Source organism: Vanellus vanellus (assembly GCF_965231255.1).
Source record: "Vanellus vanellus genome assembly, chromosome: 18".
Taxonomy (NCBI): domain Eukaryota; kingdom Metazoa; phylum Chordata; class Aves; order Charadriiformes; family Charadriidae; genus Vanellus; species Vanellus vanellus.
In genome coordinates, this window is record NC_138923.1 from 8078876 (window position 1) to 8105940 (window position 27065).

The 27065-nt window shown below is 47.8% G+C and overlaps 2 protein-coding genes across 2 annotated transcripts in view; one reads left to right on the forward strand and one right to left on the reverse strand.

Moving 5' to 3' along the window:
- Positions 1-10581, forward strand: part of NTNG2 (netrin G2) — a gene marked incomplete at both ends in the record, with an annotated part of 47250 nt that extends 36669 nt beyond the window's left edge. Inside the window, 7 exons of the mRNA XM_082492442.1 lie at positions 2196-2264; positions 5500-5574; positions 7032-7097; positions 7610-7684; positions 9267-9434; positions 9875-10009; positions 10358-10581. Coding sequence (XP_082348568.1) covers positions 2196-2264; positions 5500-5574; positions 7032-7097; positions 7610-7684; positions 9267-9434; positions 9875-10009; positions 10358-10581 — 812 coding nt within the window. The remainder of the gene's footprint in view (positions 1-2195; positions 2265-5499; positions 5575-7031; positions 7098-7609; positions 7685-9266; positions 9435-9874; positions 10010-10357) is intronic.
- Positions 10582-19701: 9120 nt separating this feature from the next.
- SETX (senataxin) overlaps positions 19702-27065 on the reverse strand; it is a 30613-nt gene continuing 23249 nt past the window's right edge. The window contains exons 21-26 of the mRNA XM_082492726.1: positions 26096-26283; positions 25630-25722; positions 24893-25057; positions 24310-24408; positions 21801-21888; positions 19702-20710 (exon numbers count right to left, since the gene is read on the reverse strand). Coding sequence (XP_082348852.1) covers positions 19925-20710; positions 21801-21888; positions 24310-24408; positions 24893-25057; positions 25630-25722; positions 26096-26283 — 1419 coding nt within the window. The 3' untranslated portion in view covers positions 19702-19924. The remainder of the gene's footprint in view (positions 20711-21800; positions 21889-24309; positions 24409-24892; positions 25058-25629; positions 25723-26095; positions 26284-27065) is intronic.

Consider the following 27065-nt stretch of genomic DNA (forward strand, 5'->3'; position numbering starts at 1 on the left):
TTTTTAAAAAAAGTTTTTCAAAATCCATCCTTCCCAGAGCCACTTGGCACCATTGTCCTGCACAGGGCTGTCGCGGCTGCAAGAGATGCTCTCTTACAGCTCCATCACATGTGCAGCAGGAAAGCAATGAAGGCTTTACTGTCCCACCGTAAAATTAAACCACATGCCCAGTCTTGCCTGGCTGGAAGGAGCAATGACTTGTACCTCATCCTGCTCTATCCCCGACCTCTGATACCAGAGCAGGCAGGAGGAGAGTTGCCCCCGGTGAACTCACTGGGTGCGCACACGAGGAAGCTTCCCCACCAGGGAAGCCGCCGGGGAGGGCTGCTGCCACCTCCTACGACTCGCCGGCAGACTTGGAGCAGCCCAGGGACGGGCCATCGGGTCAAGGGAGAAGCTGGCTCTGCCCTCGGTGGCTCTCCCAGTCCTGCAGCAAGTCCCTGTGGCCGGACCCAAGGGTGTAATGCAGAGTGGCCGCATCTTCATAGGCAGCGCTGCACTCTGACGTTCCCCAGGCGGCCGCTGTACAAGCAGCCAGGGAGCGTGCGGGGCTGGAGCTCACACACGCGCCAGAAACACCCTTTCCTAATTTCTAAAATCACCCCGTGGAGGAAAACTTTTGTCCTTTTTCCGGGGGTTCCTCCTCCCCTCCCCATGAACAAGGAGACAGCGTTTTCACTTGTCTTTTGGAAATGAGAAGATAAAACTTAACAGCAGGACATTTTTTTTAAGCTTCTCATGGGGGAATTAGACACGCATTCCTCCCCTTGCCATGCTTTCTGGGCCTGATATTTCCCAGGAGGACGTTTTACACCCACAGTATGTTAGTAACAGTCTGTCTGGGGGAGCTGCCAGAAGCCAGTCAAAGGGATGAGGAAACTTGATTGCATGTTTATGCAAATATAGATATATTCATGGAAGTACCCCGCTCGAGTAGCTAATCAGGAAGCCGAGGGTTCAGCTCCAACTTCCGTGGAGTTGGAGTGACCCTGGGCAAAAGAGCGCGAGTCTCTGATCTCTCAAGAAGTGCTCCTCACCCAGGTCCGTGTTGTACGTGTGCAGGAGGAGGCTGAGCCACCAGCCCTGCCCAGAGCCCGCGCCATGGCCGTGGCCCCAGCGGTGACAGGGGATCACGTCTACATCTGCACCACGTGCTTGGGGTCGTTTGATTTTTATCCATGCTCACGCATAGCAATATTTTAGGTCTATTTTTTCGCAAGTGCTGTGTCCGTGTGGGTGGTGTGCTTAGTGTCTATCTTGTGTATGATTTGCAGTGCTCTGCCTCGCTTGGGTCGTACACCCGGGACAGGCAGGAGGGGGTCTGTGTGGGCTCGGGGGTGGGGGGGATAGTCTCTCCTGCCAAACTGCGCTGAGGGACCTGGGAGATATCATGCAGCTCAGGATTTATTCCTTCTCCAAAACCTGCTTCCTGGGCAGAGAAAATGCTTTTATAGTGCTTTCATTAACTGATGGCAAGGGACTAACTAAATAAATAAATTTATCACAGTCCAGCCATCACTCCTCTGGCTTGATAGGGGCAGGGCTGAGCTCTGAGCTCCTCGCCTCCACCTAGACCCCCTGTCCACGTTTCTGCAGTCTCATCCCGGAACTCTGCGCCTGGGGATGGAGACAGTCCCTGGAGGAGCTGCTCCAAATAAAAAGATAGTCAAAGCCACCCAGCAGCCCAGGGATGTGCTCTCTTACCTGGGCAGCACGCTGGGGTTGATGCCAAAGGTCCCTTGTGTGCCTTTGACCAGCAAGGAGGAATCAAGGCACAGCCTAATTCTGATCGGCTTTTGACCAGAGATGTTTCTCCCACTCCGGTCCTGCAAAATATAAAGTACTTCTTTAAATACCATGACAGCCCCAAGGGGCTGTGAATCTAACTCACCTGGTCCTCAAGGGAAACACCTTGTTAAAGAGATGACCCTTCGAGCTCTTGGCAAGATGCCCGTTTGCAGGAGACGCAATAAGCCCAAGCTGGGTCAGAGTCCCGAAGTGAGATACCCTGTCATTACCTCCCTTCTGAACTTGAGAAGCATTAAACGAACCCCTCCTTGCTTTAAAGCCAGCGCAGCCAGACAGACATTTAAAAAAGAAAAAGTCCCTTAGAGCCCTGCCCCATCCCTGTGCTGTTTCACCCTCTAATTTACACACTGTCTTCTGCCCTCTGAATTTCTGCCTCCCACCATAAGCAGCCGTCATCAGACCGGCCTCTGAGCTCGCTGCCTCTGTGCCTGTGAGAGAGACAGAGAAAAAAACAGGTATTTAAAGCCAGATCGATGTGTTTTTCCCTTCTCCTTCATGCCTCCGCACACTAGTGGGTAGCAGCAAGGCAGAAAGCAACGTAGCACGTAGGCTAGAGGAGTAGATTAGATTTGAGTTGTCTCTGGGTTGCACGGATCTGCTAGACATCTGCTTCCTTTGGCTGCTCGTGGTGTTTTCCGTGGTCAAGGTGGAGCTGTGGTCATGTTTGTAGGATGCTTTTGTGCCCGGTCGCCTGTCGTGTGGTGAGAGGGGGGAGAAGAATGAGTTTATGGGCACGGTCTGTGGTCTGAAGGCAGTCGAGGCTGCCAAAATGGGTAGAAGGAAGGGAAATCGCAGAGTTACCCTAAGGAGGATGAATTAAGTGCTATTCTCATTTGCCTTCTGCAGTTCTGTTATTTCAAAACCTTCCTTGAAGCCTGTCAAATTCCTTCTTGCCATTTGTTACATTTTTCCCACGTTCAAAATAAGCAAAAAAAAAAAAGCTTCTTTTTTTTCTGCCTCTATTTACCCCCCCCCCAGTTGGTAACCCAGCAGTTTCAGCAGTGCCTGTTCACCTCTGGGAAAAACAAAACCAACTTGAGCCCTGCTTGATGGTTAAGAGCTCCAACAGAAAGACAGCAGCAAAAGCCTGGATTTGTGTAGGTCCTGCAGAAACGGGAGCCCCTGTTTGTGTTTTGAGGAGGAGTTTTCCAGGGTCCTTGCCTACTGCTCCAGTGCTGTTTGCCCTGCTGGTCTTCGCTGTAAAGCGTGACTTCTTGGTTCAATTTATTCTACTTCCCTAGAAACGCACCAAGACCAGCAGGGGCCAATCCAAGCCCCCAAAATAAGAGCTGCCCAGTGCTTCCCATTTGTATGAACTGGGTCTGGGCGTGAAACGTGTCTCTCCCCCCTCCTGAACCGTAAAACTGTCCATTAATGTCCCAGAGCTACAAGGGAAAGGTTCTCGGGATAATGAGCATTAATAATTTTCCTGGCTCTGTAAACGCGATTGAGTGGAGGTGTATGTGAATGACTAAAAAGCAAAATGCCTTCAGGGCTGTTTTTTATTGTGACTCTAATTAAACCCTTGCCAATTTGCACAGGGCTTTTTTCATATTCTCTTTAACACCAGATTAATATCAATTGGTTTCCAGTTTCCAGCTGAAAAGGACAATGTCTATCACCTTCTTTTAGAGCTTGTCATTAAAAAAATATAATCTTTTTTTTTTTTTTCTGTTTTATTCTGCATTGTTTATCATCCCCTTGATGAGGCTGGGAAATCACATTTCTCTCCTACTCGGGTTTGTCCTTTGAAACTTGGCAAGGATGGAGAGATTTTTTTTTCCTCCTCCTCCTTATGTTACCCAACTGGAGCTTGAAATTAATAATATGGCTTTTAAAATTTCCTTCCTTGGTTTGTTTTCTAGCAAACCTGAAGATTGTTACCAATATTGAGGAGATGAGGAGGGGTACGGAGCCAGTGGGGGTGAGGGTTTGCAGGGAAATCAAACAAGTCATCTATACATTTCTTGCTGGTTTAATTTCTCCGCAGTGGCTTGCAAATTCTTTAAACTGGTATTTCCAAGGGAAGAGCAGAGCCTGGAGGAGGGCCTAGAAGTTTGGATTAGAAACCAGGACTTGGTGCCTCCATCATAAGACACCTGTGCCAATTCTCAGTCCCACTGTTTCAAGGGAAAGCTCCTCAAAGCAGAGGGGTGCAGACCAGTCGCCGACGTCCCCGTGCAAACACACGAGCAACACACCGTGTGTTCAGCGGAGCTGAGAACGGGCAGCTCAGCACACCGCTGCCCTCCTGCCCTTGGCATCCCAAGAGCTGCCCGGCCCCTCCAGAGCCCCAGGATGCATCAGCTTCCCAATACCATCCAGCAGGCATGAAAACCTGGGTGGCACAGGGTTGGGTTGGGTTTGTCCTCCAAAGCTCTGGCCCTCCATCGGAGCTCCTCACTGGTTGTCAGCTCCCCCCATCGCACCCAGTAACACAGCTCTCCCCTTTGATTGCTGCAAGACTACACCAGCTTGTCGGCGGCTGCCCCGCTGCAGGTGGGCTCTCCCCTGGCCAAGGCTGGTCCCGGAGCAGAAGGTAGGAGACGCGTGGCTGAGTTGGATCCTGCCAGCGAGTACCGGCTCCCGACACTCGGCGAACGCTTTAGTTTCTAGTTCTGCATCTCTGCTTTCCATGCATCTCTCTCCTCCTCCCGCCTGGGAAAAAGCTCAGGGTTTGTGTGTGCCCGACACACAGCTGGGAATGTGGTGAGGCTGGATTGAGCCTCAGGGTTTAGTCGTACACATGAAATATGAGGACGGTAAGTGGTAGAAGAGATTGTTCACAGCTTGCTGCTGGGGTGAACAGAGAGGATCATGGAAATCCTGTCGTCTCCCGAGACCGGAGTCTGTTTGTAGAACAGAATAACTTTGTAAATAGATAGGCCTGTGTCGTTTGTAGCATAGATGCCTTCTTATGTATTTCCTTGCTTCAGGTCTCCTGCGTGACTGCCTAAGGTGAGTTGCTCCTGGTGGGAACCTTGGGAGGCTTCACGCTGGCTGTTGAGGCTGAAGTTTCTCCTCCTCAGGGTTCCCACCAGCGCACACGCTTGCCCGTTGGTGCTCGTCTCCTGTTTCCCATCCGAGATGCCTGTAGCTCACTCCAGCTGTAGACATTAGCATCCCTTCCAGGGCAGAACAAAGGCTGCTGAAGCTGGGCCCGGGAAACAACCCAGTGTTTGGAAATACTCAACTAGAGGGCAGAAAGTGCTGAAACTGAGGCTTTTTAGAATTGTGTTCTTGGGCCTGTCTCTGGCCTCACAGAGAAACAGAACTGTATTGGATACGGTGACAAGAGATAGGCCGACACCATGGGCAACAATGCCGGGTGACGCTGACAGTCTGTGCCAAACAATGGGGGCTTCTGAGTCTTGACAGTGGTCTGCAGATGCAGCTTCTCTCCACGCTAGGGCAATGAAATGACCACATGCCAACAATTGCCCATCCAGCAGCTCCCACGCCTTCCCCTCAGGAGTACTTTGTCTGTCTCTCTTCATATTTAAAGACTCTAACTTCCAGGAGACTGTCTCTCTCATTGCTGCTTCAACACATCCTCAACCAGATATGGCTCCACCATCCCACCCTAGATAGCTGCTTAGAGCTTCCAGTGTCCTTTTGTCACCTTTTTAAGCAAACAAGAGGGGGATCTGTATTAAATCTGATGTTCTCTCTAACTGATGCCACCATAAGCTGTTCAGCGCCCACCAAACACAGCAGCACTTGGACCCAAGCCGAAGCCACCAGATCCTCCTGAAAATATTCGAGGTAAGGCCATGCCCATCCCCAAGGACAGGGCAGGACAGCTTTCTCCCTGAGGACAACCCACCCATCCTCGGCATGACCCACCATCATACAATCTGCCCTCCTACTCAGAGGGTCCACCTCAGCTCAGTTGTGCTTAAAAAGATCTCCATGGGGCTGGATGGAGACATGTTTGGGGCTGGGATGGTTGCAGGGGTCTCCCTGGGCTCCAGGAGAGCCCATGGGCAGCTCAGCTGCTTTGGGAAGGTGTTTCTTGCCACAGGGCAAGGGGCATGTGCCTTCCTCCCTGCCAAGATTTATTGGGCAAGATTAATTGGGCTGATTGGCTGTGCTGGCCCAACAGGACCAAGCCTCATTGGTGGATCACCCTTCTCCCAGCACTCTGTGGAGCCTCCTCACAGCCATGGCCCCCTCCTCATGAAGGATAGGTGCAACTGTGGTGGCTTCTCCACAGGGATATGGTCCCCAGGGCCCCCTGCAGCAGCCACTGCAGAGATGTGGGAATTCAGGTGCCCTGGGGATCCGTGGAGCTGCTCCTTCCCCTCTGGGCTGCCCCACTTCCCTCACAGCAAGGACAACAGGCCCTGGTACCCCCACACCGTGCCAGGCCACTGCTGAACACCCATGAGGAGAGGGCACCATGTTCCCTGCTCTGCCATTGTGCCAGGGGATGGAGGAGGCCGTGGTGGCAGAGCAGGGCCTGGGCACCACGGTGACCTGTAACAGTTATGGAGGCTGGAGAGGCTGTGTTGGTGGAGCAAGGTCTGGACACTGTGCCAGCCCACCATGGGAAGCCATGGAGACCTGAGGACACCCAAATGCCACAGCAGCATCAGAGGCAGGAGTGGGCCCGCTCTGACCATGGTTGAGTCCCGGTGGTGGGGAGCACAGCCACCTCCTGCCATGGCTATCACTGCGGGAACATGTTCAAGGACAGGTTGGATGAGGCTTTAAGCAACCTGGTCTACTGGAAGGTGTCCCTGCCCATGGCAGGGGGGTTGGAACGAGATGATATTTAAGGTCCCTTCCAACCCAAACCATTCTATGATTCTATGTGACTGGCACTGGTGGGATGGAGCCAGCAATGCCCACCCAGCACCTCCCTGAGCACTGCAGTGCTGTGCAAGGGCTGGTGCACCGCAAACACTGGAGGGACCCATTTCTAAACACCTTGTGGGGTCTCAGCACTGCTCAACCTTGCCCGTTACAGGGGTTACCAAAGCACAAAACTCCCCAAGCACCAAACCCCATCAGCTCGATTTGGAAGAGACGGCCTTTACCCCCAGTGCCCCAGTCATTTGGTGCGGGACATCAGCTGGCAGCACAGCCTTGAGGAAGTACGGTCCTGGCCAAGACAGCTCTTTACCCCTGATGAAATATCCCGGCCCAACCGTGCTGGGCTGGCCCTGGCAGTCCTCTCCCCACTGCAGCACTCAGATATATTTTATTGTCTCGTGTAGCGGCTCCGAAGAGCAAAGCAGGGCGCACAGCACACTCTGCAGGCAAGAGGCACGGGAAGAAGCCAGGTACGTGCTAGTGGGGACGAGCTGGGCTGGAGGAGAGCATGCTCGGCAGAACCCCTGCCAGATACCATCTCCATAGTATTTGTCCTCCTAGTGGTACTTCGAGCAGATTTTTGGGTGCCAGTTGGCATGACCTCCATCAAATTGAGGCCATGGCCAGTAGATTACTTTTTTTAAGCTATTTACACTTGTAGATCCTTAGCCTGAATAACCCGATTCACACCACCGAACATGCATAACGGGCTAATGTGCAAGTAGTTCCTCAGCCCCCAGCTCTGCACATTGCAATAGTGTGGTGCATTAAGTTTTTCATGCATCAAACTTTGAGGAACGGAGAAGAAGAGAAGAACTGTAGCAGCTACCAGCTGCCTGGTGCAGAAATAGATGCTGGCGCTGCCAGAGCAGTGTTCTTGGCTTGGCTCGGCATTGTTCTCGTAGCAGAGCTGCTCGCGGTAGGGTAGGACGTGAAACAGTGCTAAGCAGTGAGAAAAAGCGTGTCTTTGATTTTTCTTAAGCATCCTCAAAGAGCTCAAAACTCATCCGGCTCAAACCAGACTCTGGCCCAGTGGCTCCTATTGAGACATACAAAGGTAAGAGGAGGCAGCGCGGTGCTCCAGGGCTCCTAGTCTTCGCCCAGGTGATGTGGTTGAGCATCCTCCAACATGGAGAAGACGGGGAGGGTTTGGCTATCTGAGTCGCAGTTAGCTGTATGTAGGAGCGCATCCCTAGGTTGAGATGATGCTTGGGAACTGCAGCAGCCAAAAGTATTTGAGCTTAAATTCTTTGGTTATTGGTCAAATAGGTAGTTGTTTCACAGAAGGTCAAGATTACAGTGGACTCAGTTCCTCCTCAGGCAGCTGTGACCCATGGGGAAACCTCTGCCCTGCTCCATCTTCCCTGGTCTTCATTTCATTGACACAAGTCTGCTCCACCAGTCCCATCTGCATGCCAACCCACACCCTTCCCTCCCATCCCATCCCTCTGCCATCCTTGAATGTTTAATGCTAGAGCTTGGACCAAAACCCCGGCTCCAAGGCTCCCTCCTCCCCTCCGACAGCTGAGGAAGCTCAGACCTGGCTGACACTGTCTCTGCTCACGCTGTCCCCTGCCCGTGCTGGCTGGGACACCTCCTGACCGGGACAGCTTGACCACGAGGCAACTACGGTACCTCCTCTCCTCCTGTATGATGCTTCTAAACTCCCAGAACGATCCAGTGTCCTGAATCCAACACTGCGAGGCAGTGGCCATCCCAAGTCAGGGTAATAAAAAGCAAACACAATAAGCAAGTAATCAAATTCCCCTGGCTTCAAATTAAGCCTAGCTGGTTGTTTTCTGACACGTGCCCACAGCTGAGGGAGATGAGCCCTGAGGACAGGAGCGCTGCTTGGCCAAGCGATGGTGAGACACCTCCCCACCCCTCCAGCAGCCTTTGCAGGCGTCCCTGTGCTGTGCCAGGCAGCCCTGCTTCAAACCCTCACGCGCTTGTCCACCATCTTTTGAAGGACCCCCACTTAAGCCATGCTTCCTTGCACAGACTCATTTTAACCATTTAACCTGAGAGTCGCCATACTTACAACCAGCCCGTTGCTTCGGGAGGTACAACAGCAAGAGGCACGCTCAGGAGGGGCACAGAGGGCAAAAAGCCAAAGAGGCCGCGAGGTTTCACCTGACCACACAGCAGCTTCAGCTCCACTTCAGCCTTGTCCAGACCCTTCCCATCGCTGGAGTCAGCAAACGCTGCTGCACCCTCTGCCAGCCCCGTCCCACGGGCCTGTCCCCTCCTCGCCACAGCCTTCGGCAGAGCCTTCGCTGGGGCTCTGCACCCCAGCCCAGCTCCCTTGCGGGTCCTGCAGCCCCACCAGAGCCAAATCCAGGCACCAGGCTGGGCTCTGCTCATTAACAAGACAGCTCTTTAGCCCCAGGGGACAGACCCCCCTGACCCCACTCTGCTCTCTGAGCAACAGCTTCCAGCCCGATCCCCCCGTGGCAGTGAAGAACGGCGGCCGCGGTGCGCGCCCATCCACCCAGCCCACCCCAGCCCTGCGTTGGCAGTGGCCATTGCATTGGACTGGAACAGGAGCCTCCTCCAAAGCCTCGTGGCTCCTCTCCTCCACCCAGCGCGAGGGAGGGTGGTCCGGGCCCAGCTCCCCAGCTCTCTCCTCCTCTCCGCAGACTGCGAGTGCTACGGCCACTCCAACCGCTGCAGCTACATCGACTTCCTGAACGTGGTGACCTGCGTGAGCTGCAAGCACAACACGAGGGGCCAGCACTGCCAGCACTGCCGCCTGGGCTTCTACCGCAACAGCTCGGCGGAGCTGGATGACGAGAATGTATGCATAGGTGAGCGCTCCAGCGGCCTCGGGCAGCGGCACCAGGATGTGGGTTGGCTTGTGCGGGACCTCGCTCTGTGGGGTGGGCTTCAGTTCAGCCCCTCTCTGGCAGGTGGTGTGTCCACCTGCATGCTCCCCAAGGACAGCAGCCATTACGGTCTTTGCAGCCCACCAAGGCGTCTCTTCCCTGAAAACAAATCCCAAATAATATCTTTCTAACTTGACTCAGAGGCATTGCCCTACCAGGAGATGCTCAGCTCCAAAGGGGGGTGGTCTTTGCACACGTGGCTCTTTGCACTATTGGACCCTCTTGTGAAACCGTGCCCTCCCAGCCCCTTGGTCTCCAGCAGCCCTCCCGCAGCATGCAGCCAGCCTTTTCCGCAGGCCCCAACACCTCCCTCGGGGCATTAGTGGGCACCAACAGGCACTAACAGCCCTGTCTTTGGCCAGAATGTAACTGCAACCAGATCGGCTCCATGCACGACCGCTGCAACGAGACCGGCTACTGTGAATGCAAAGAAGGCGCCACGGGGCCCAAGTGCGACGACTGCCTGCCCAACTACTACTGGAGACAGGGCTGCTTCCGTACGTACCCGAGCCAGAGGGGCAGCGGGAGGTGTGAGAGGGGCCCAAACGAGGGGGGGGGTCCTCAGAGCCGCCTGCTCAGGTGCCGCGTGATGCTCAGGGCGTGGGGTGCGCAGACTCCAGCCATTCCTCCCAAATCCAAAATGACTTGATAGCTCCGCCCCCAGAGTTTGTAGCCCCCCGCTATGTTCCTCTGGCCTTGGGGCTGCTCCAGCACTACGAGGGCTGGGTAATTAAACCCCTAGGAGCTAGAGAAGAAAGCCAAACTCTTCTAGTTTAAGCTGCAGTTAAGGGTTTTAACACACCCCCGATTAACACCCGCGTCCTTCCATCCCTCCCACCTCGCAGCCAACGTCTGCGATGACGAGCTCCTGCTCTGCCAGAACGGCGGCACCTGCTACCAGAACCAGCGCTGCGTCTGCCCCGTGGGCTTCAAGGGGGTCCTGTGCCAGCAGTCCAGGTGTGAAGCCGACAGAAAGGACTGCGACGGTGCCCCCAGCGCGCACAGCAGCCTCAGCACCCTCCTCCTCGGGGTGCTCGCCCTCCAGCTGCGCCGCTGGGTGGACCTCTGAAGCCGCAGAGGAGGGAGCCCAGCCCAGGCACGTCACCCGAGGGACCTGGGGAGACTAAGGTAACGGGGTGGCTCTCCCCACCGTCTCCTCCGCCTTCCTTCACGCTAGGACTTGCGCAACGTCTTTCGGTCCACTTTCCAAGCAGAGAGGTACGCAGAAAACCAGGGGCTGACTCCTGCCCACGAACCCGTCCCGGCAGCAGCCGGGGTGGCCGCAGCGCAGAGCCGGCTGCCGAGCACCGGCGCGGGGACTGCACCAGCCTGTGCCGGGACCGCGGTCCCACAGCCCGGTGGGGACGCGGGGCCCGTCCTTCTCTCCACGCAGCGACTCTCCTTCCCTGCTCCGCACAGGGCGACCTGGGGCCGGGGCCACCGGGGCCCTGGTGCAATAGTGCCGTGAACCAAGGGGTATTTTTTTTATTATTACTTTATTTACTTTGGTATAGGCTGGGGTGTTCTTTTTATTTTTCCTCTTCTTAGTGTCCTGTTTCGAAAGAGCCTGTCACGACAACTCCAGAGCCCCGTAACACAACAGGCAGGGGAAGGGGAGGGAGGGAAGGGGGGACTCTGGTCCATCCTTGCTGCATAGTCCCACGTCCCACCATCGGCCCGGTCTGGCCGTGCACATACTGTTGCCTACAACTCTAGTTGCTGCATTAATTTTGTATTTTCATTGCTGGGTTTTGTTTTCTTGCACTTGCAGAGAAGGCAGGGGCCATTAGGCGTATGGTACGTGAGGAGTGCGGTGTCTTATCCACACATTTCCGTATAGTGTACGGTTCAAATATTTTTTTTTTTGGTAGAGACTTATTTTTGTTTGGATTAAATGTTTAAAAGAACCACAACTTAAAGGGACATTTTGCCATGAGCATTTGATTCTGGTGTATCCTCCTCCAGTAAAGCAACTATCAATGGCTGCTTGATCACCACGTTTTCCTTTTTGTGTGCACAGTTAATTACAGGTAAAGACTTATTTTTTGATTGATAATGTCCTCTTGTGTTTTCTGAGTCACTACCAAGGTGCACCACATGGTGAGGGAGAGGGGAGGGAGAGAGAGGATGCCTCAGCGTTGAGAGCTGTTAATTATTTCTCCTAATTACTTTGCTGAACCTAGGTTAGACTACTAACTGTAGACAATGAACAAAGACTGAGTGATATATTAAGCACTGGTCTTGTGCGGAAAGGCCATTTCCAAATGAGCCTGCGGCAGGAGAAGGCTGCCTGGTCCAGGGATGCTCCCCCAGGGGGACCTCAGCTGCCCAGCCCCGTTCAGCCCCTCCCAGAGCTGCTGCCATGATGCACCTTTGCAGAAAGAGCTGTTTATTTTGAGTACCTGTAAGACTTCAGTATAGAGCTCCCAGGGCCTAGAGCAGCTCGTTTAAGGCTCATAAACAGGCCCCTATCAGAGGAAGCGTTTGCAGCCAAGCACATAAACGAAGGCAGGAGAAAGCAGACACAAGAAGTGGTGTAAGTCAATCAGAACAACGGGAATGTCACGAACACAAGAGCTTTAATTTTGTCACGTCCAAAGATCCACCGAGCCAGGAGCTGACTGAGCGGAGGATTAGAAGACAGGAGACACCCCACACCTCCAGCACATTCTGTTCTGGGCTAATCCTCTCGACAAGGGAGCAGCCCTCGGTCCCCGCCCCGGCTCCAGCCAGCCCAGGAGCCCCACGCGATCCAGCCTCGAGCCTCCACTGGCACTTCCAGGTCTGGTGTCCTCAGCAGAGTGCTGCTCCAAGAGCTTCTCTATCAACATCTGCTCTGTTTCAGTGCTGTGTCTCCGTGGTCCTGTCCCTACAGCTCATCCTGCTGAGGGGGACCTGGGCTGGGAGCTGCCCACGTTTCAAAAGTGCGAGAGCCTGCAGCATCCTCCAGCCCAACGTTGCAGACACTGCGTACACAGCCAGTGACCCAAAACGCAGCCACCTCCACGGAGAGGGGGCCAGTGAACTTGTACTTTGAAAATGGAGAAAAAAAAACAGGTGCAGGACAGATATTGTCACATCAAAGAGCAACACGAAGAAATCTGATGCGTATTTCGAGCAGCAATTAACATCACAGAGGCAAGTCGCAGGACTTTGTTAATCCACCATAAAATAAACGAGGGTTAAACTCACCCTGCTAAGATTTGATCTTTGGGGGAGTGGGCTGGCACAAGCTTTGCCTCCCTTTCTTTAATGCAGCCGGCTGCTGTCTGCTGTTATTGACACTTGCTCCTTCTTTGTACTTTCTGACTGCAATATATTTAAAATCCTTATATGTTACTGTTCTTACAAGTAATAGCATAGAACAGACTGTAACAAGATCAAGATCTCTAATGGCACTTCTGGAAGGTAACATTCTCCTTTCCCCGCACTAGTGTTTTTCTCTAGAATATTAGATTAAGCAAGAGAAAATTTACTACTTCATAAAGCCGTATCCCAGACAAACTCTGCGCCCGGCAGGTTCCCTGCAAACGCACACTTTTATTGCGATGCAAGCAGGAACGTGCCAAGCAGCAGCACTGAATTCCCCGTCGAAAATAACCTCAGCAGGGCACAACAAAGCTCCAAACAGGGAATGAAGACTGCTGAAGGTGATACACCACTGCACTCGACCTTTTTTGGCTTGGGGGATTTTCTCTTGGTTGACTGGGTGTTGGTTGGTTGGTTGATTGGTTTGGGGGTTTTGTTTTGTTTGTTTTTAAGACATCATTGGCTTCCTAACTCAGCTCCAGAGACAGTACCACCTCCCTGTGGACCCAGAAGAGCAGTAATGTTTAGTCCTGGACCTTCTTTAACCAAAGCCCAGTGAATAGTTCAGTAACTTCAACCAGAAGTAGCAAGTTGTGGTGCTAACCCTCCTGCAGCTACTCCACAGGACACCCGGATAAAGTTGAAGATGATGGGTGGGGAACAAAACTAAACCAAAACCCAAGTCCACCCTCCACACTGCATATCCCATTCTTAGGCTCTTACTAGTCTTGCAGAAGCAAAGACCTCTGTGAAATAGTGACTGCAAAGGACAACCACGGTTTCATCTTGCAGAAGAAACCAAACGGCCTTTGGGCTGTGAGCACGAGCAGAGCTGAAGGAGGGAGGTTCAGACCTCCTTCCCGTGGCTCTGCCTGCAGACCGGGCAGCACGGCTCATCTTCAAGCTCGGACACAAAGCTACTAGCCCCGCCTGTCGGGGATCAGGATGGCGCTTCACCTGTCCAGTGGTGCTGGAGAACTTGCAATCACAAAGCAGAAACCACTGCAAGACCCAAAAAGAAAAAAACCCTCTCTCGCAAAACTTAAACTCGGTGTTTAAGAAAAGAATTTAAAGCTTCTGAAAGCTTCAGCACTGAAGACCCATTAACTGCAGACATCTGTTGGCACACAGGTGTCTTCACAAAGAGAATAGAGCATTATTGAAATAATACAGAGGAACCAGCACAGCAAGTACCCACAGATCTGAAAGTTCATCTTCTTTAAAATAGAAACATTTGTACATCAGTTAATGCTTCAAAATGGGAGAAGTTGTCCAATGAGCTTGATACTTTACTGGTGGAAAGGTTAACCAAAAGGTACTTCTCTTTCCGAGAAAAGCCACTTGCGCTCTTTCAAGAGGTTTTCATGCGTATCCTGTCGCCGGCATGCAGGCAGCCGTTGATTCATTTGAAAAAGTTTTTAAATTACACTTCTGTCTGCAAAAAAAAAGTGACCTCTTCAAACAGTACAAGTAGAGCTTTTGATTTTCCTTGTTTACTTCCAATTCTACTCTGATTTTAACTATTTACACCACTGACTAAATAACCAAAAGCCCCAAAGCAACAAAACTCTGCCTGATGTGACAGACCGCTGCGGCCAGGCAGAGTCCACAGCCCCAGCTGCAGAGAAGGCAACAACCGTCCGGCTTTATACGCATTTGCTCGCTCACCAGAGAAAACGTTAAACCTCCAGTCCCTGAGAGCTGGAGACAGAAGGGGGGGGGGGGTGCGTGTGCGTGTGTGTGTGTAATCCATTGGCACTTACCAGGTATGTTATTTAGTTTTATAAAGACGAGGAAACAAAGATCTCACCTACAAGAGTGATTTGTAAGAGTGATTGCAGAGGCTGGAGGAGCGAGAGAACCAACACTCCAGTGGTAATTAAATTAACAGTCTCACCAACCAATTATGTTCTCCAATTGGCTTTCATGAAAAGTCCCACATGTAAATAAAACAAACTATAAAGGAGGAGCTGAGCGTTCTTGCTTAGAAATAAGAGCAGAGTTGGGTTTTGAAGAGCTTTGTGTCACCATCCTCTCAGCCCTTCTGGCAGGGGGCTGGAGGGTTTGGCCACCACCACACAGAAACTGGCTAAAAATCACACGCTGATGGGAGACGCAGGGAAGAACTTCAGACTATCCTAAAACCTCCTTTATCATTTTGATTCTCCAGGCATCATAACAAGTTTCACTGCAGGTTAAAACATGAGGAAAGCCTAAACCCACCCATTTTGACCACATAACAACCTTTTCTCCTGGCCAGCAACAATACTGGGCTCCAAAAGCTCCATCCTGACCCCACTCTGTGCTATTTCGGGGATTAAAATAAAGAGAAGGGAAACCGGTGGGATTGCTTTGTAGCAAAGGGAGTTCTCACTTGATACAACAGTGAAATCGGTGACATACTGGACAGCCACACCAGCGTAGCCTGTCAGGCTATAAAACCAGGTTTTCTACGTTTTCACAATGCCAAATGTAACGGGTACTCAAACCACCTTCATTTTCCTTTCTATCACTATTTTCCTGGGAGTTGGGGGCAAATTAGTCGCGGCCTTCGCAGACAGGTACATATGGCTGGAAGGTCTCATGTGTCAGCGATGTTGGATGTACAAGGCTGCTTAGCTTACATTTATTTGCACTAAAGAATAAGGCATTGGGCTCCTTTCCAAGCATCTTCCAAAGACAAGAAAGGAGACCTTATATACGGCTTGGGAATGGAGCTGTTGTGGCAAGAGACTGTATTATATCATTAACATTATAAATTCCATTTACAACACAGCAGTCATTTCATCCATCATTTATTCATGCAGACTAGAGAGAACGTCTTGCATTTTTAGGACCGTGGTTCTGCTTATCCTGGGTATCGCTACAGGCGCCGGGCTGTGAATGAGCAGCCCAGCTCCGGCTGTTGGCTACGCTGGTCTCTCCCTTCTATAGGCAAATGTAAACTCCAGCGTCTCACCACGCTTCAGTGACAGAGGGGAATAAAAAAAAAAAAAAGAAAAAAAGAAGAAAAAAAGTCTCAACTGTGAAATTACTGGGATTCAAGCTTATTTTTTGGATCTCAGCTGGGTCTGGGAATGTCGTTTACCCTCAGTCAGTACATTTGATCACTATATGTTCTTTCTCGCTCTGGAAGCACGCGCCGCTCGGTGCTGCCCTAGCCTCAGTATTTCAGCAGTGGGGCAATTCCCACCTTGCGGGCTTGCAGGAGGAAGAGGCCAAGTGCCTTGCCAGCCCGCACACCTTGCACAGCTCACTCTCCCAGCTCCTGGCCCTCCATCCGTTAGACCCAGCTGCTAATTAGTTAATGCACTTGGCTTATCTAAGAGACAGTTCTGTAAAACCGCAACACCCCACCAGTACTACCAGCACTGGAAGGGTGAGCATAGACAAGGGACTGGGAGGAGATGCTGAGGTTTTCATCAGCCCCTCAGCGCATGGCACAGGTCCCATTGACACCCCAGGGACGTCACCAGCTCTCAGCACTCCTCAGGCCCTTCCGCTATCACCACCGCCACACCGAGGAGCGAACACCCTCCTGCTGCGCCTCCCAGAGCAGATAATGCCCCTGCAAACCACTGGTTTATCCGCTGGCGGGTGCGCAGACGTCCAGAGGCACAACTGATCCCATCACCGCTAGTAAGCCAGCACGTACACACGCAGTGCGCACAGCACACGTACCATGAAACAGAGGTAAGATGAAAAACGCATGAGGCAACTACCTGTTTGGATATCATCATTACACACACAGCCCTGGTTTGTTCTCACATGGCCATAGTTTGGAATAATATGACATGGAAAATAATTACAGTAAACCTTAAAGGAAAAAGGAATCACCAGAATTATACTCTACCTTTACTGGAACGCCTATTTCATGTACAAAGTATTAAAAAAAAAAAAAAAAAAAAAACAAAACCCAAACCCCAAACTTTGATCAAAATATAGTCCAACACTTACAAGAGATTTTCCCTTCTTAATGACATCAAAGACCAATAATACCACAGGGGGAACTGGTTTTGCACTGAGAATTAGGCTGCCAAGCTTGGAGGAACCATGGAAGCCTCTGCAGAAAAAACAGAATACTGCTTCTTCGAAAGTTTTTTGGCACGACCTCCAATTAAACTGTTTTACATAAAGTTGTATCAAGTATGTTTGGTTACCGATTTTTCTGACTTTAACACCCAGGAGAAGAGAACAATCACTGAACAACCTCCTCCCACTGTCACTGGTTCCGAGACGATATTAAATGAATAAACAAGTCTACACTCAGCTTACCAACACTGACTGTCCACCGCTGCTCAGTATTTTACAACACACACTGGAAACAGCAGAGAAATCATGAAAATTGTACCTAATCCATTTGTTCCCCAATGCAGATTGCGTTTGAGTCAGTGAGAAGGGTGCTTTGGATGGGAGTTTGCTTGTTTGTCCATGTTATGGGTATAAGAGAGGGGGAAAGAAAGTTAATCGAAACTACAAACCTACTCTGAATATGTGAAAAGGGGAAAGTGTTGTAAGTGCGACAACCCAAATGTATTTTTATTAAAGAATACACCATTAATGATACAGACTGATACCGCAGCAATAAGCTACCACTGGCAACTTAAGTCAGATAAATCTAGTGTTAAATAAGCAAAACGGTCTGAGCCACTGACCACACATCAAAGACGATCCATAGAGAAATACAGACATAATAGACTACATGACCTACGTGCTGAGTGCAAAATACAATACAAATGAAATGTTAAAATGAAATTCCTTACATCACATGGGAAGTGTAGCTCTCAGGAGAACGTGTTCTGAAATGCAGATTAGGGAGAAAGAAAACTAGAAGAAAAGTTTCAAAGAAACATTCTTTTTGACAAAATTTTATTTAATGGCCAGAAAAGCATTTCCTCATTCACACTGTTGCCAGCATCACTTTATTTACATAAAGACAGTCTAAATGGCTTCCGCAGCTGTAGGATCCTACAGCCGGTTGCAGAATAGCAGCCTTTCGAATGTGCTAAGTAGAAACAGCAGGCAGGTCAGCACAGCCCTGCCAAGAGGTTTGAAAGATGACAGTATTTTTAAGTATCCCTAGTAACATAAAGGGAGATAACACACAGGGCACGGGCTCTGCGCTGTGGGAGTGACCAAAATGTCCAGTTGGTGACAGATTCATTCGGGCAGCCTTCCTTCTCACACAAGGTACACAACATCAAGGAAGAGTCACAGCAGTTTTAGAAGAGCGTGTACTGCTGACAAGAGAAAGTCAGGGTTCACTGAAGCATTAAGATTGCAACATAATGAATGACTATAGCTAAACAATGCACACATTCTGATTTCACTTCACAGGCGTTTCAGATTCTGCCCTATTATCTTGAAATGCTCAGTACCACACCGCACAATGAGCCAGACAGACACAGACAGCAACTGAAAGCCTCCCAGCTGTCCTGGTTTGGTGACACCACTACGACACCAACACACCTACAATGCCATTGGTACCAGTAAAGCACGTTTGTTCTGGGCTCGGATGCATTAAGGATGTAAGTTTTACTGGCGATTACAGTTTAAACCACTCCCTGATGTTTTGTACGTAAGGCACCTGTATTTCACTGAGCTGGATCCCATGTATCTCTTCGGCAGCAGGTTAAAAGGACAGAGCTAACACCAATCATTGCAATGAATGCTTCAGGACAGAAACAGAAGTAAAGATTATGGCTAAATTCTGGCCAGAGAAGTCTGGCAGCTCGTTTGCTTAAGGAAATCCACTGCCGTTAATACTGGCTGAGCACAAGTCAGTCAGCATGGAACAGCAGGATACTGCCTGCGTCATAGCAGGCTGTATTTTAACACAGATGCAGAGATAGCAACGCGGCCCACTCACAATGCACCCAACTTGTATTAACGTAGCACGCTGCTGCGCTTGCGGGCAGAAGCATGCAAGACTACCTCCATGCAAAACTCTGTGCATGTGAAATGTTGCTCTTCACCTCCTTGAGACAGACATGTACTCCAGAAAAAAGGAAGTGATACTTCAGTGACCCAAAAGCTTTCTTAGTAGGAATAATTCCACTTCTATTGTGAAACGTTATGATTGGAGGAAGGCCTTCTTAAAAAAAGTTCATTCCCCCCCCCCCCCCCATCATACTGGTTATATATTCTTCATCAACACAGTGGAAAGAATCCAGTAGTAACACCTAAAATGAACTGCTTGCCATTTTTATCCCTGTAGATCTCCAAAAGCTCTCTACAATGGAACTCAAGTGTCATTACCAATAAGTGTTAACTAGATCTTTGACGAAGATTCCACAGTGCTGTTGATTATTTATCACACGGACTCACTGGGACCAAACAGACCTCGTAGGCTTTAACCTGCAGTTTGTGTTGCCACTGCAACAAGAAAAGGATTCCAACTGATGAAGCAGCAGCAAGAGCAAAACTCAAGGCACATTAGTATAAACGAAAGCTCGTCTGTTTCTATAAAAACAGGGAATAAAATACACAAAATAAGTAGACTTCTCTCCATTCAACCAACGTACATCTGCCTTCAGTCTTTCCTGAGGCACTAGTGGAGCAGGAGGAAGAATCACTGCTATCACGTTTTCAACATTCACTCTTCGCTATCAAATAAATTAGACTTACTAGTGCAAAGGGAAAATAAGTCTTCTGTTTTTTGGATTTTGGGGGTTTGTTTGTTGTTTTGGGTTTTTTGTTTGCTCTGGTTCTTCATTAAAAAAATACATCACTAAGAAATTATCATTTGCACAGGAAACAAGAAGCTATATATCTGCTAAATTAAATCTTAAAATAACTCTGCATACTGTACAAATATACATTGTTAAACATTTACAACCTTAAGTTCCTAGATAACAAAATTCACTGCTCTTCCCAGCAATGCAGTTACCCAGCTTTTATTTTCAAAAGCTCACAGCTATCAACTGTCAGGTGTAAAGTCCCCTTCACAATTAGGGACAGGATGGGAAAAAGGAAAAAGATGGATCTACTAATAGTAGTGGTATCAATATAAGGGACTTCCAGGTGTACCAAATAATTTAAAATACAGTCCTTGCTAGACAGAAATCTGGGAATACATTTTCAGTAATGAGCCAATAGTGAAGTCAGTAAGAGGTCTTTCTTCGCTTGGCACTGTTTGAGTCTGTGTTCTCTGGCGGTTCCTCTGATGTTCTCCTTGTTAAAACACGACAGTCTTTGTTCCACTTACTGCTATTGCTTTGACCTCCTTCACTGCGGGCTTTTGAACCGCTTTTCAATACAGAAGCTCTGGTGTCACCCTCGTGCCGAGCTGCGTAAGGTGACGCGGAAGGCATGTCACCTTGTCCCATTGTTTGCTGGGGGTTCTTAGAACTTTTTGGTCTGGACATCTGATCCCTGGCCGCTGAGGACGCATCGAGGCCTTGCTGTGATGTTGATCCCGGACTGCTCTGGGCTGACCGACTGCTGTCTTTTGAGACCTGCTCCTTCCCTTTGGTTTCAGTTCTACTAGCCATACTTGCCAGCCTTGGGTCCCGCGGTTTCTCTCGATCAGCAGAAAGCGCTGCAGCCTCCACAGGCGCAGAGGCACTGCCTCTCCTGGAGTCTACAGCTTGAGCCCCCTGTGGCTGCTGGGGCCTTTTGCTTCCTTGGGCCGCTGCATGGCCAGCGCCAGCAGCAAGTTCCCGCGGGCTGCTGGCCTCACTTGGATTTGCAAGCTCACCCTTCGTGTCACTGGAAGAACAAGCCTGCAATACAGGAGGTTTCTTTGTCCCTGCTTTGGTTGGGAGCTGTACTGTTGGCTTAAGCTTCAAAATCTTAACAGCATCTTTCCTGTAGCTTTTGTCTGATGTCTTGATAATGGCACCCCTTTTCTGAGCATCCTGAATCAACTCATTCCAGTCTTTATTTTCCTTTAAAAAAAAGAAAGAAAAAAAGACACCACCCAACCCCCCCAAAAAAGAAAGCAGTTATCAGAGAGAAATCAACACAAAAGGACAGAGGTGTCAGAGGATGCACAACCTCTTTAATCAAGGTACCTGACACAACTGTCATGGAAACCACTGTTATGTTCCTTCTGGAATGGAAGAATCTTATGTTTCACTTGCAAAACAGCAATAGGCACTCTGGCTGCTGTAACACAGGGAAGGTACTTTCAACCATCAGTGAACTACTACTTAAAACAACAATTTCTATATTTATGCAGGCCAGAAGAGTTCTCGCATAGAGTGTGAAACAGGAGCATGGCTTTAATGCCCTCTAGTGGTGTACCTAACACCCCCCACCCTTGGAAAGAATAAAAATCAAGTACTGTAAGACATTAGGTCTATTCAAGAACACTCCCTACACATTCAGTGGGCCTTTATAATTCCCCAAATAGGCAGTTCTGTTTCAGAAACACCTGTTTCAAAAAAGGACAAGCGAAGAGTATCCTCAGAAACCCCGTAACTACACAAAGCAGTGTCAAAACCAATAATATGAAGATCAGGGGAATGTTTTGGGATGGTTTGGATCACTGGGGTTTTTTTTAAATTTCCTTGCTCAAGTATCCACTGACAACTGCAATAGCTGGAGCAACAGTACGGATCAAGCACAAAATTATCTCTGCCATCATGCTATCCTGTGCAGATAGATTTTTTGCAACCCCCACACCTGAATTGTAAAGGACTGTGTTACAATTTAGTTACAAAAAATATCGTGAGAGTAATTTCTAACTTGCCTTCTTGGAAGCAAGGAAAACAATACTGTGGGTTGTTGGGGTTTTTGTTTGTTTGGGGTTTTTTTTTTGGTTTTTTTTTTTTTTTTTTTTTAAAGCTTGTATGACAGTTACAGCCAAAGCTTTCAAAGAGAACCCTTCAGAGGCCTGGATTGTACTAATTTATCAATACAATAGAAAAGGGTCCCCTCAGACTGGAGCAGTCCAAGGATGGTTTTCACTTTCCCAACCCAACTTGACCTAAAAGGGTGGATCACAGAAGATCATTTGATTAACACGGTACCTACCATGAGTGTTTTTAGACTTCCAAGGATGAAGAGGCTGTATCTGGCTCGAGTAATTGTAACGTTCAGACGCTGAAGACTTGCCAGAAACCTAGGTGACAAAACAAAACTAAGCTCCTAAACTACTACTTCCACAAGATTTAAGTGTTATGAAAGAGAGATAGTATTCAATTTCAGTGAAATGAAGATAACAGAAGCAGTTACAAAGAAGGCAGCAGTTCATGACCCATTCCCAGACGCCACTGCAGCAGCCCTGCCTTACATGAAGGGCTTTGTGTGAATTGTGTTTTCTTTCTTTCACCATTCTGATTCCTTGCAGGGAATTCCAGTTCTTTCCAGCTTGATGTTTCCTTTCTTAGAGCAAATCCCTTCTTAATGCCAACCACTGCTTCCTTAAATGTTCCTCAAAGTACAGAAGACATCAACCTCACTTCACCTATCAAGACTTTAAGCTTCTTTTTGTCTTAAACTGAAATAGATTAATAATATTTGACATGATTAATGGGAAAATTTTCTACTGAAGTACTGAACGTTGGACATGAATATTTTATTTTAAAAGTGAACTGCAGTAGAAGCACATGAAGGAAGACTTTTGCTTTGTCATGCTTCAAGAGTGAAATGCATATTCTCTGCAGAAGAAAATTGTCATAGTCCAAACATAAGACTGGTTCTGTGGGATCACAGATCAAGGTACTGAAACCTAAGCCAAAAAATGCTTAGCCTGTTCTTAAAGGCTGATTTCTGTTAGGGCTTGTTCACCAAAACTCAAAAAAAAAAAAGTTTGTGAAACTAATATCAACTATTTCTTCGCTAATGAAAAAGCTCCCAAAATGCATAGCTTGTTCTATACTAACAAAGTTGGCAATAGAAAGTCAAGTCTTTGTACAACTCCATTTGAACAGGTCTAACATCAATGCCTGGTACTGTGGCTACGGCACTGAGACCTGCTCTTCTCAAATTCACAACCCCTGCAGTAAAGACTGCAAAAGCCCCAGAGCCACCCCAGAAAATTTGGGCAGTGCAAGAAAAAAAGATGAGAGGCAGAAAGCAGACTGAGGGAGTGGATCCCGCAGCACAGATATTGCAGTTCTCTAGGTCTTGGGGCAGGGGGAGGAAGGCATCTTGAAAGACTGCTAAATATTCCTAACAGCTTCTAAACCTGAAAGATGATGAGATTATTTTCTCAGGAAAGGAAAAAAAAAATAATCTGCTGTTGTCATTTCTTGGAGAATTTTCTCCTCCCTTTGAAAGTTACTTTCAGAGTAAATTTAATGCTGGACTAGCAGCTTTGGAGACCAAAATACTTTACTCAGCTACAAGATCACAGGTAAGGGTGATGCAGACTTTCCCATCACACCTTGCCAATGACACCAGACCCTGAAACAGAGGTGTCCAAGTCATCGGTACGTGCAGCTTCTAAGACACTGCACAGCCAAAGCTTTAATATATAAACCTTCAGCACAGTAAGCTGGAAAGTTTTCTTCCAATAGAACAGATAGCAGCTAAGTCCCATGTCAGCCAGAAGAACCGGCAGGCTCTAGCTGCCTTCAGTTTCCAAACTCAATCAACCAGATCAAGAAATCTCCAAAAAGCATCATTGTTGTTTATTATAGGATTTGGATTCTCACTCTTCCCAAAGTAGCATGGATCAGCACAATTAAAAGCCCTTTATCTAGCAATTAGAAAATCAGTATCAGTAGATATAAGTAGCTTACTGAAACCTGCTATGTGGAAACAAAGACTTTTGTTTATGCAAACAGGCTTCCCATAGTTTGACTTAAAAGCCAATTACCTATAAAAAGGCACATTTCTATTACCTTTTTTTTAAATTAAAATGATGAGTAAGTTACAGAACAGTAAATTACAGACCGCTGCTATAGCGGTCTGGGGGTGAACAGCACACCCAGTATCTAGTTCCTTCTGTTTCGGATAGGAAAAATCTATCTAAAATTATCAAATTTGCGATCTTGAATCAAGACTTCCCGCAAATCTCCTAATTCAAAAGACAAGCACATTCACCTACAGATCAAAGATTCAGCTCATCTGTATCACATTCCTAGCAACATATGTATCTAGTTAACAATACTTTTACAGACAGAATGCTGTATTAATGGGATAGTGACAGTCACAGAAAATGGATTTCATTTTAAGAGCACCGCATTCAGAAAGTTGCAACATACATCAAAAGCTACAAGCAAAATAACTGCTGCAGTACTAATACAAAGAGCCAAGTTCCCAAGACCAATCCTGCCGAACTGAAACCGTGACAAGCTAAGGCATCCATGCAAATTCATCAGCATTCAATGCAGAACACAATGCTGAGCATTTCCATGTCCCTTTTGTTCAGAGATCTCAAACCAGTAACTTTAATTCATGCATTACGATACACTTTAATTTGCTGGCTGTAGTGACTTGTTCTCTAATAACTTTCTCACTGGTCATTAGAAAAATAATGACTACATCTATAGTGTCACTGGAAATGGGATTTGCAAACCACTGAAGAGAAACATACCCAATTGACCCTTTAGTGTCGTTTGCCCGGACGCATGTCACTATGATGCAGTCTTTCTCTCGTCCCTGGAATGCATCCACTGTGTCCACTTCTCCTGGGCTGTTGAAGAAAGAATTACCAAGCTGTTAAATTAAGTTAGTTCAATTTTTAAGCAACACAATGATGCAAATAGTGTAAACACCATCCTTAATGATCAGCTGTCAAAATAACCCAGGGTAAATTTCTGCTTCAATGTATGAAAAGATTCAGTGTACAAACCTAAAGCTGAATTTGCTTTTCTGAGGCCAGCATCATTGTTGAAAAGCTGTTCAGGCCCAGGTAGCTTGGAATTCTGGGTTTTCTTTTAAATCAGCTTTATTCAGAACAGCAAACTAATCAAAGCATGTATCCAAGCAATAACTAGGAAACAGTACGGAAGCCATGCCTGTTTTAAGCAAAAGGTTTGCATGCCCCCTTTAAAGGAATGATTAAGTACAGACTTCAGTAGTGCAGAAAAAAGTTTGAGCTGTTGCCACTGTGTTAAGAGAATAAAGGACTAACATGCAAGAGCCAAGTCCCATTCGAAAACTCATGGTTTCTTTACCTGTTATTCTTAAACACTCTGTCCAGTTGTTCTTGAATTTTCTTTTTCTGTGCACTGTAAGGGGTAATTATTCCAATGCGACGAAGACCCAGATCCTTCCTTTTTTCTTTAATTGTTCTAATTAATTCCATCACCAGCTTCACTTCCTGAGGATTACTAAAAGAGCTGAACAAGACAGAATGGAAACATTACAGAAATACATTTGACAGCTCTTTCAAATTCAATGCTTCAGCTCACTTTGTAGGGGGATTGCGAGTCAAAGCCCCCGTCTTGAACTTTTGCAGCCTCCTTCACATAGATGCTCAAAGAACTTTGCAAGTGGGCTGTGAGGAGCAGCTAACACAGCTTTGCTTTCCTTACAAAATAGGCAAAAGGGAGGACAGAGCCTGCCACCTTCTGGCATTACCTCAGCATGCAGCTGTGAAAGGAAAGTCACCGATAAAAGAATAAATCAGGAACTCAGAAACTGTTACTGGAGTTAGCAGAGACTGTAGGCATCTAGCAAATACTCAAACCAGGATCAAAACCAATTTCTGGTGGAAAAAAAAAAACAAACAACACTTTACATGCACTTTTAGTAAATAATTTTTTTTGTAAAATTCTATCAAATCAACTTGAAAATGCAGTTCTGGTTACTTAATGCATATTGCGAAGAATAGCCGAGAAAAGACAACTCTTCCGCAGGTAATTAATTCTCAGCAAATCTAAAGTCTGGCAGAGTAGAATGCAGGACTTACTCATTGTCTCGCTCCTCACGACCGTCTCCTACATCAAAAATAAGGTAGGGCTGGAATGGCCACTCTGAAGAACATCGGTTCTCTTCTGTTGCTCTGTAAATAACATTTTTATCACCAGGTAACCATATAGAAATTCTAAGAACCAGTACTTCATTTATTTATACCATGCTTATCAAACACAAGCAGCTTTCAGCCTTTTTTCCACAGTCGTTAATTTTCACTGGTACCTGCATATACTGAGGCCTGAAAATGAACTCTAAGCAGTAAGTATGCTCAATTTTAAGTGATCTAGTTAACTTACATATAACAATCGGCACTAGCAAGACATGGAATGCAAATTTTCTTCCATTAAGCATCTTACCCTCCCCACCACCTCAGGAATCTTTAGAGTCAAAAGAATATCCTGATGTGAAAAGGCTTCTTTGAAATACTCCCCACTCAGAAAGGAGAACAGAGAGCTACTCACCTGTCAGTCTTTAGAGTCCTGCCGTAAACATATTTGGACGGGAAGAAGCAGATGTCAGGGTGCATCCTGTACTGCACAGTCAGCTGCACAACTGGCAGGCTTCGTAAAACATTCTTCTGCACTTGCTCCTCCAGATGTCTCTGCAGACGTGCCATCAAGGACTGATCGTAGCCATATTCCTGAGCTTTCTGCCAGAGGGAAAACATGAGATTGACTTCTGGAGAATTAGGTCCCAAATTAAGAACAGGAAATTGCTTTTTGGACTTTGGTATTTTCTTTTAAACTTCTAAATCACTGACAAAATGACAACTACTTGCATTAGTTTTCTGTTTGTGTTAGTCTTATTATTTCAGTAGAATTCACCTGCATAAATCTGAATATTTGTCAGCATAGTCTTCAGCAAGACAGCTTTCCTTTGTGAGTCACAACATAGTAAAATTTTAAAAATATCAACAATAAAAGGCAAGATCTTCCAGGTGGGATCTTGTAAAACAAGCACACAGCCCCCAGATAATTTATCCTTCTAGAGAAGCCAGTCTTGCTTTCCTCCTTTCTGTATTAGATGCTTACAACAGTCCTCCTTACGATTGGACACAAGAAAGTGCTCCTATATGTTAACCCACAGAACACATCCATAGGGTGAGGAAGTCCCCATACAAGCAGGTCACGTTCATCCTCCATTCCTTAAGGAATGTGACACCGACTGAAGCTCAAACAATGAAGTAACAGAGCCTGACGCAGCACAGCATCCATCACAAACCAAGTGCCAAGTTACACTGAAGTTTGTGTTACCGTAGCTATTCTTAATGGTGCATGAAATCAGTTTAAAGCCACACCAGGAAAGTCTCTAGAGGTTGCACTCACACACCTGTATTAGTTTAAGTCACACATTTGAAGGCAGTATTGATATGGTCTCCACATAACAGAGACTAAAACTTGGCAGGGCAAAAGTTATTATCTGATACATGTC